Source organism: Talpa europaea (genome assembly GCF_964194135.1).
Source record: "Talpa europaea genome assembly, chromosome: 13".
Taxonomy (NCBI): Eukaryota; Metazoa; Chordata; class Mammalia; order Eulipotyphla; family Talpidae; genus Talpa; species Talpa europaea.
In genome coordinates, this window is record NC_140080.1 from 11,852,505 (window position 1) to 11,861,830 (window position 9,326).

Genomic DNA, 9,326 nt, shown 5'->3' on the forward strand with positions numbered 1-9,326 from the left:
AGAAAACAATCACAATTAAAAGTAATATTATGATTAATTTGACAAAGTCATAGATGAGAGATTTAAGTATTAACAATAATATATGAGAATATTGCAAGTTGGGAGTTTTGGGGGAGGAGGGTATAACGACCACATTTTATTTTTCCCACTGTTTATTAAAGAGGCATTCAAAATTTCCTGAAACAATCACTGCTGCTATAAATTTTCAAACATGCTTCCTAAAAATAGGTCCAGAATTGTCAACTCTATACTTTTACTGCAGCTCCATTTCTGCTGCTTTCCTTCTCAAGTCATATTTCCTATGTTGAAAGGTTATGTACTGCAGAATTCAAATACATTAATCTTTATAGTGTCTACTTTGTAACAGATCTCATGCTGTTTGGAAATGCAGAAACTCTTTTTTTTTTAATATATCTAATACAAGATTATTCCCATTTCTGCATACTGCTCTTTTTATTCAGAAAAAATAAAGATTTGTAGGTGACCTCACTTCGTTTCAACAACTCTTTATGGAAAGGGTATCCACAACAGCATTCACTATACCCACCATGACACACTGCATAGAATTGTTCAGCACTGAAAAGGATAAGAATGTAAGACACTGCCCTTTATTCTTATAATCTCATAATTGGATCAAGAAATTAAGTTATCCAGGGAAAATAATACAAACAAATAATGAAGACAACCTGTTTGGTTATATCAATGCCTTTTGCCACATATTTTCCTCTGCTTCCTAAGAGCTCAAGTTTCACAAGTGCCAGGACTTTGCTCCATCCATCCTGGCACTTAGCAAAATATCCTGCACATTAATAGATGCAGAACAGGTAGATAGCAACTTTCGAACAAATGGATACAGACTATACATATTTACTTAGAGGTGAAGATTAGACAAAAAAACATATATAAAGAATTTAAAATGGCATCTTATTCTAGTCTCTTAATAAACTGTATTATTACAAAATGGTAAGATTTAGGATAGAGATTAGAAAAGACTTGCTATTAGTTTCCTTTAAACTGACTTTGGTAAAACAGAAAGAACATAACTAATGAGTCTATTAATGAAGGTATAGGCGTAGGACTAAGCATGGTACACATATAAAAAGCCAAACCAACAGGCTAAGAGTATAAAGACTCTACAGTCCAACATTTTCCAACCTAAGTTCCAAAAGACATTTATCACTGTATACGAATAATAATGCTCATTTAAAGTCTACCATTATCAAGAGGGTAAAAGCAAAACCTAGCCATTAAATTCAAAGTCCCCAAGGATTAGTAACTTAGGTCCTACCACTTTTAAGGTACAAGAAATCATTAGTGATACCAAATCCATTCTAACTATGGTTTAATTGTATTAACACCACACCAGTATAAAAATATTTCAAGACATACTTAAACCATACACAGTTAGCTTTATTAATCATTCAAAGCTTGATTTTATAAAACATAAAGACATTGTAAAAGTTCTAAACCACAGGAATTTAAACAGTAGAAAAACCCATAGCTCTGTAGGTTCAATTTATATAAATTAAAAATAATTATAATTTTTTTCAAAATGGGAACTATGCAAATAAATCATAAAGGAGCTATAAGATCAAGGTTGTATTACTTATGGATTATCATTAGTTACTTTCAGGGTCTAAACAAATATTCTGAATATTCAGACTTCTTTTGCTGTATTTTACACATTTAAATATTTCCCTACCTAAGTTCTAAGACAAGTTACTTGACCAAGGGGTCTGATTAAAGATGGCATTGAGCTTAATGGCCAACATTTTTACATTTATAGTTACCACCTTTAAGGGAACCAACATCCCAACGCTGACATAATCTCCCTTTTGAGAAATGTGCAATAAATCCATTATATCAACCCTACAGATAACAGGTACCAAAAAATGGGAGATTACGCACAGTTCAGGAAAGAATCAGTTTTCCCATCAAAAAACTAACCAATGAAATAAAACACATCAACTACTGTTGACTTGGTTTCAGGAAAACCCTATCGTTGAGAATTACAAATATGTTATTGTCCTTATCCTCAGTCATTAACAGGAATTTTGTAGGCCACCATGCTATTTACTTTGTGGATTGTAGTAGTAAATGAACGAAGGCGGACTTCCTCAGAATTGGTAATGAACTGTGGTCCAGATTCTTCCCATTTTTCAGGAACAACCAAATCTTTGTCTGTATAAATCAGTAGATCAAATGAACCTAAATCGGAGATAAGATCATCAGTACATTATATTTTCCAAAAGTAAAAATACTGTTCCTGCCTCATTCACATTTTGAACGATCCACACTTTAGTACAGAAAAGATAGCACTCCTGTCACATTATTCATGAAAAATTCAAGTTTTTTTAAAAGCAAAAACCAACTATTTGCAGAATGTGTATAATCACATGGCACAGTATCAATGTAAGTCACAGGAGAGCTAATATCTTGGTTCTAAAAACCCTGTAATAAGTGCCCAGAATGGTGTCTGACATTAGCAAGTATTTGGGAAATGTACTGTAGAATATTTTCATTCCTTTTCAGCATCTCCAAACTTTTTTGAATGCATACAATATTACCTTTGCTTTACAATGCCTCTCTGCTCCCTCCTTATATTACATGTTACTTTGTCTATTCCACAACAAATTTAGGTAAGTGCAATGCTCTGTAATACTCACAAGAAACTTCCAAGAGTGGCAGAAATGTCACTGTAGCTGTGATCTGTCTGATTACTGAACGGATTTCATCTTGGATAGCTTTCTGAGACTTTTCTCTGGGAGCTCTATCAAAGAAACCAAGTCAATTCATATTAGGTTTGAATAAGTTCTTTAAAACACTGGTAAAATTATCTAATTAAATGATTCTAAAATCAAATGAACTGTTCATTAAAGTTTTTTTTTTAAAGATGAGTATAAATATATTCTTAGGACCTAGAACCTAGAAGGTATAATATGTATATTATGATTCATTTCCTTTAATCTTCCAAACAGCTTTTAGGGTTGTCTTCCTATCAAGTCACTTAATATCATATCAGTAGATAATTTGTCAACTGCTTCAAGTTAGTAAAACACCAACATCCCTTAAAAATTAGTATCTAAAATATTTAATTGTTATAAACATTGTGGCATTAGTAATGGCTAACCATATCAATTCCCAAGTGCCTCAAATAAGGTCTTAAAATTGTATGTAAATTATTTTTATCAATTAAAAATGTCCCAAAATAGACTTAAGGTTTCAGAAGCAAACTAGGTTTCATTTTGAGAAATTGACCTGAACTTATATTAAGCCTAGGACAATGCTAGATTTTAACATATTGTGATGGGCATTTCCCATGCAGGGGATCTGGAAAGTTCAGTTTATCAAGTGTCTTAGGAAAGCTGTGGCTTTTAAAGGAAGTACAGTAGAGGTACATGTTAAGCTGTAAAGTCTAGGCTCACTCCTGATGGTTAAAAGTATCTTTAAAGAGTTCATAAATGCATAAATGTTCCATTTTGTACACCATGTTTAGTTTTGTGTATACCACCATAAATAGTAGTTCGAAATTCAATGCTTTAAGCTAAAGGTCATTACGTTAAAAATACACTATCTTTACAAATAATACGCTAAAGTGAGCACAAATATTTTTCATAGAAGTCTGAAGATCAAATTGAATGTATCTTAGAAACAAATTATACCTTATATAAAATTATTCAACATAATTAGAAATCATTCAATAAAGGAAAAAAAAGGTTTGAAAAAATACATAAAAGAGGAAATGATTTAATTCATATTTACCCATCATCTTTTGCAGTCTTGTCACACTCAATATCAAATTGCCATCTTTCCAGGACCTCACCACTTTCAATATTTGAGATGACTACTACCAGTTTCTGAACTGAACACTTGTATAACCAATCTGCAACACATAATAAGGCAACTTTTTGGTCACTGCATTATAAAGCAACTCTCCTCCCAAGTGCTGCTTACTAATAACACTGCTATTTTGAACCTATTTCAACCCACACAGCAAATTTGTCCCAGAAATAACCTAGCGCTGTTTTCAAATCCTCAGTTTTTATAGGAGCCATATTACTGGGTATTGAGGAGAGTAGTAAACATGTGTTACTTCATGTTAATTCAACGAAAAAGTGTAGTAGATGAGCATTAATGTTATCACCAATATATGTGAAATTACAATTGTAGTAACTGCTCTGAAATAAATATATGATGCAATGAGAGCATAAAAGAGAGAAATATGGTTGACTGAGGCAAAGCGTGAGTTTAGCTCTTAGAATTAAATTCACTAAATATGCTAGGGATAGGGAAGAAGGTACACATTGATCTTCAATATTCAAAAGGGAAGAGCATCTGATCATAGGACTGGGGAAGAAGCAATACAATTGTAGTTAATAAAGGGAGAATATGAGCGTGGTATGGGAACATGTATCTAAGGAGGTGTGATCCTAAGCCTCTGAATCACATATATTTTCATAAACAAACGTTACCTCAATAATAAAAAAAAAATTTGATGTCTAATCAAGGCCAGTAAAAATAATTTTTATGTATAATTGGGGGAAAAAAGTAAGAATAAACAAGTCTGGAAATATTGGAGGGGCCAGACCACACAAGGTCAAATTAAAGAAATTGTACTCTAAGCACCAGTGAAACCATTACTGTTTCAAGCACAAATAATTAATTGGTATTTTGAAACTATTTTTGCTGTGATGTGAAAAGTGAGCTGGGGATCTAGGGATGCTAGTTAATTAGTAACTCAAGGAAGAGGCAAAGAATTGTAGAATAAACTGGTAGAGATGGAGTAGACAAATTCAAGAGATTTCACAGTTAAAACTTTAAATTGGATTACCTATGGGACTAAGTAAGTGAAATTTGTCATGAATTGCTCTCAATTTTCTGGCATATATAATCAGAGGGTTGTTATAGTCACTGAAAGGGAAGAGAAATGAAAGGGAGATGATTTTAAATTTAGGTAATGAGTTTGAAGCATCTTTGGAGTAACCAAAGATGAAGAAATATAGAAATAAAAAAAGAAAGGGATTTTGATATGAGTCTATAGTTTGGAGAGAGACTCAGATTATGTTTGTGAGTAAACTACACAAAGGCAATTAGTGAAGTTGTGTACATAACAGAAATGATCTACAGAGATTATAATGAGAAGATTATAATCAGAAGACTCACTTAGAGTGAGTCCTGAATTAATCTGGGAAAATGGGATTATATATTCAGTAATCAGCATTTTTTTATAGAGACAAATAATAGTAAAAATAAAGTTTAGTAATACTTAAAGTTTATGGACTACCCAGGTCTATTAACAATTCTTTAAAACGTAAAACTAGTCCTAGCTTACAAGAAATACAACAAACAGGCCACTTGATGGATTTGGCCTGTTGGTCTTGCTCATCCCTGGCATACATCGATAAATCCCTACTAGCTTAGCTCTGAAAAGCAGGAGATTGTCAGGTAATTTGAGAATTGCAAGGTAATTTGAGAATTTCAGTTAGGCAATTAATTTTTTTTTAAATTGGAAAGAGAAGAAACCAATGGGAATATTCAAATCAGAAGATGTTGAAAATGTGAAAAGGATTAAGATAAAGTCCCTAATAAGATTAGAGGGATGTGATTTGCCTTCAAGAAGAGAAATCCCTCCATTTTTAACTAAAATAAAAAGAGAAGTATAATAAGAAGGTCTAGATACATCTGAAATGTCATTGATGTGGTCTCAGAAGACAATCCCAGAAGCATTAGCTTAAGAAAGGCTTGCTTCCCCATCAAGTTAAGATATATATCCACTGTTGCCTAAGAGGTTCTAGGCCAAGTAATCTGAGTATGGCCAAAAGATGATGGGTGATGCAGGCCTGAAATTAATAAAAATACAATGACTCTAATTTTAAAAGTAAGAATTCAAACAAAAAGATTTGTTAACTTACAAAAAGAAGATGGCTACTGCACTGTATTTTGGAAAATAAAATTGAGAGAGGAAAATAGACCACACAGAAAAATTAGGAGAATCCTTACTTGAGAGAAACATAAAAGGAAATTTATAAGAAGAACAATTTCTTGTGGCAAAAAAAAAGTATTTAGATAGACTAGAAAGAGCTTACTTTTAATTATAAGTGGTATTTTTAAAAAATAGTGAAATGGGTAGAAATAAGTGAAAAATAGGAAAACTAGCGGTGCTGTTACTAAGTACTCAAAGTTTTTTATGTTTAGTTCCCAAATCAAATAGTTTTATTTTCAATGATTTTAATAGAAAGACGACAGCAAGGTTATAGCAAATCCCTTAAAAAAGATTAAAGTGGATTTTTCTCAGATAATCAGCACCATCACAGTTATGTAAAATTCCAACTAGTTCTGTTTGGCTTCATGAACTACAAAAGTCATTTCCAAATGACTTTTGGAACTGCTAGACTGTTTTGATATGCCATATCATATTCCTAACACCATTCCTAACATCCTCACTCAAAACGTGGAAGGGGAAAGGTGGAATTTCTTTCACTTATATATTACTTTCTTCCTTCCAACTGCAAGTTACTGTATTTGAGACACCAGTGTGTTTTACTTTACTATATTCAGAGCTGAAAAATAATGAAGAGGTCACAAATGTGGACCCAGGAAGGCCTCCCAAACTCAAACTACTGCCAGCAATTAAGTACCTTTCAGTTGTTCCACCACATTATTTAGGTATTTTATGAGCTCAGGATCAGTGGTTACAAGCAAGGTGAGTCCGTATTTCTGCACTCGAGTAAAGGTTTCAGAAGGATATATGCCTCGCTGATATAAAATGCTGTTGATGCCAAATGCTGAAAACAAGAAATGTCAAAGAAAAGCCATTACCACTGTATAAATGGGTAAAACAAAACATATTTATATGTGGCTATGGTTTCATTAATGTTATGAACTGAACCTGTCTAAACACAAATGTTTTTTGCTTGGAGCCCAGTGAAATCTCAGCAGGTACCAACTAGTCTTAAAAATCTTGCTTCTCAGTAAGAAAGCAAGTGACATCTGAATTTACGTGGCAGTAAGTGAAAAATGACCCACTGCATTCATCTGCCGGTGCCAAATTTCATCTCTTTGTAATCCAAGTCGAAATTCAGATTCTATGGTTGGAGGAAGTCAAAACGGGCTTTCGCATCCAAGTTAGCAACTGACTGACTGAAGTGAAAATATATTATTGAGCAAATGAATATAATAAAGATTCCAGCAGAACTTCCAACCCAGGTGCAATGAACACTCCGATGCAGGCATAAACAAGTTTGCTGACAGCTCCTTCCCTTTCAAGATTCACAGCCAGGGCCTCCGCACTCTTCTCTACAAGGTGGGGCAGCCAACCAGCTGGTCTGTCTCTCCAAGGCCATGCCCAAATGCCTGCATCTTGCCCCCTTTGCCTTGCCCCCCCTTGCCTGGGGACTTTGCCACAAATGGTTGTGTCTGCTGAAAAATGATGCTATCAATGTAACAGATATGCAGACAGTTGTGTATAAAAGGAACCCTTGGTCTTTAAACAGGTGCTCAGACCTCAGAGGGCTCCCCAAGTCTGGGACCTCATGCATGAGTAACAAACCTTCACCTGCCCTCACCATTCCCGACGTACCGCTTGTTCTTCCCCTGCCTGGGGAAAAAAGCTAGAACTCATTTCTACAACATGACAACCCCCAGGCAATGCTCTTCCTTGGTTCCCTCCTTTCCTCCCAAGTCCTGCTGGGTTCTACCACAAGTGACTGCCGGTCAGTGAAATACCTTTCAGTTGTTCCACCACATTATTTAGCTATTTTATGACCTCGGGATCACTGGTTACAAGCAGGGTATGCTCGATCCAGAATAGCGTTTTCCAAAATCCAGTCCAGGGCGAGGTCCACCTCAGAAATACCTGAGGGCTGGAATAATTCTCTCTGGGCCCCACCTGGGTCGCGCTAAATTCTACGTCACTGTGTGTGTGTGTGGGGGGAGGGGTGGAAGGTAAGAGAGGCGGGGGTCGGGGGTGGGGGGGTAATGGGGTTGCACTTTTAAAAAACCGCGCCAGGTGGGGGGAAGGTCTGGCGAGGCGGGCCTCAGCGACACCTGGGCCCCCTCACGAGCACCGAGTCCGGGCGCGGCTCTGACGCGCGCGTCCAGACCCCTCGCGCGGGCCGGCGAGGCCGGGGCAGCGGGGCCGGGGCCGCGGGGCCTCCACTCCGGGCCGCGGCGCCCACCCGGCTTCCGGGTTTTCTGAGGCGGCGCCGCGGGGCTAACGGCCGGCCTGGGCTCCGCACTCCCCGCCCGCGGCCTGCGCGAAGAGGACTCACAGAAGAACTCGGCCACGATTTCGGCGCTCCCGCGCAGGGTGATGCCTTGCTCCCGGGTGTGCTGCAGCGCCATGGCCAGGCCCACTGACGACGGCGCGCGCTTGCACCAGTCAGGCGGCGACCGAGGAGGCCTCCCCGCCACTCGTTTCAAAAGTAACGACGTAACACGCCTTGGCGCCCTCCGCGCAGGCGCGACGATTTGCGAAGCCCCGCCCCACGCAGCGGGGCGCGCCGGTCTCTCCGCCCCCCCTCCCAACCTCCCGGGGCGCTGGCCTCATGCGCAGGCGCGGGCGCAGGTAGTGGGCGTAGCCACGTCGCGCCGGGTCGCGGGCTCTTGCGCTTGTGCTGCGCGCTTTTGCGCCTTGACGTCGTGCTCATCCCGCTGGGGCTGACGTGAGGGGTTTTCCACGTTTCCTCCTGAGTCTGAGCGACCAACAGCAAAATTTCTGAGTTTCAAAAATATGTTCGAAGCGTTGTGAAGTGTCCGCCAGCTGCGCCCTCAAGGACGCCAGTGGTGTCAAGTGGACGCGCGAGTTAGTGACGCAACCGTGACGCAAGCGCAACTTTCGCGGGCTTCTGCGGGATGGTTTGCCCGGAGACTTTAGGTCAGAGGCTCAAGAGAGCGACCGCGTCCGTAGTCTGACTGGGTTCAGCCCCCTATTCACCACAGCGCTGCCTGGGGCTAGCTGGGAGCGGTGGCGCTCACTCTGTGGCGACTAGTCAGGAATAAGGTCGCTTCACTAGAGGCCTAAGCATGGAGGGGGTTTCCAGTGGCTTTTGACCCCTCAGGCTAGAAGGGCATGCTCTTAGGTGTTTCCACAGAGTCAGTGACTTTTCACGTTACCTTGAGAAATGGTGAGGAGATGGCGCAAGATGAATGTTCACGTCAGTTGTCAAAGGAACTTATGGTTAAAGTCAGCAATGTGCTTCGTAAAAAGAAGTCTGAAAAAGGTCGTACCTACGGGACACGCTGTCAGTCATAGTTCCCAGCCACCTTCCCTTTGGTGGTGATGGGATTTGGAGTTCCCAGTGTCTTTTGGCTTTGGTCTGGAGTGG

The 9,326-nt window shown here is 38.9% G+C and overlaps 1 protein-coding gene across 1 annotated transcript; it reads right to left on the reverse strand.

The window, feature by feature from the left end:
• Window positions 1-2,035: 2,035 nt before the first annotated feature.
• Window positions 2,036-8,343, reverse strand: MAD2L1 (mitotic arrest deficient 2 like 1; the record flags this gene model as incomplete). The annotated part of the gene is made up of 5 exons (XM_084252399.1): window positions 2,036-2,208; window positions 2,667-2,770; window positions 3,763-3,883; window positions 6,639-6,785; window positions 8,271-8,343. The coding sequence occupies 5 exons, from the start codon at window positions 8,341-8,343 to the stop codon at window positions 2,036-2,038; spliced, it is 618 nt and encodes a 205-aa protein (XP_084108525.1).
• Window positions 8,344-9,326: the final 983 nt, after the last annotated feature.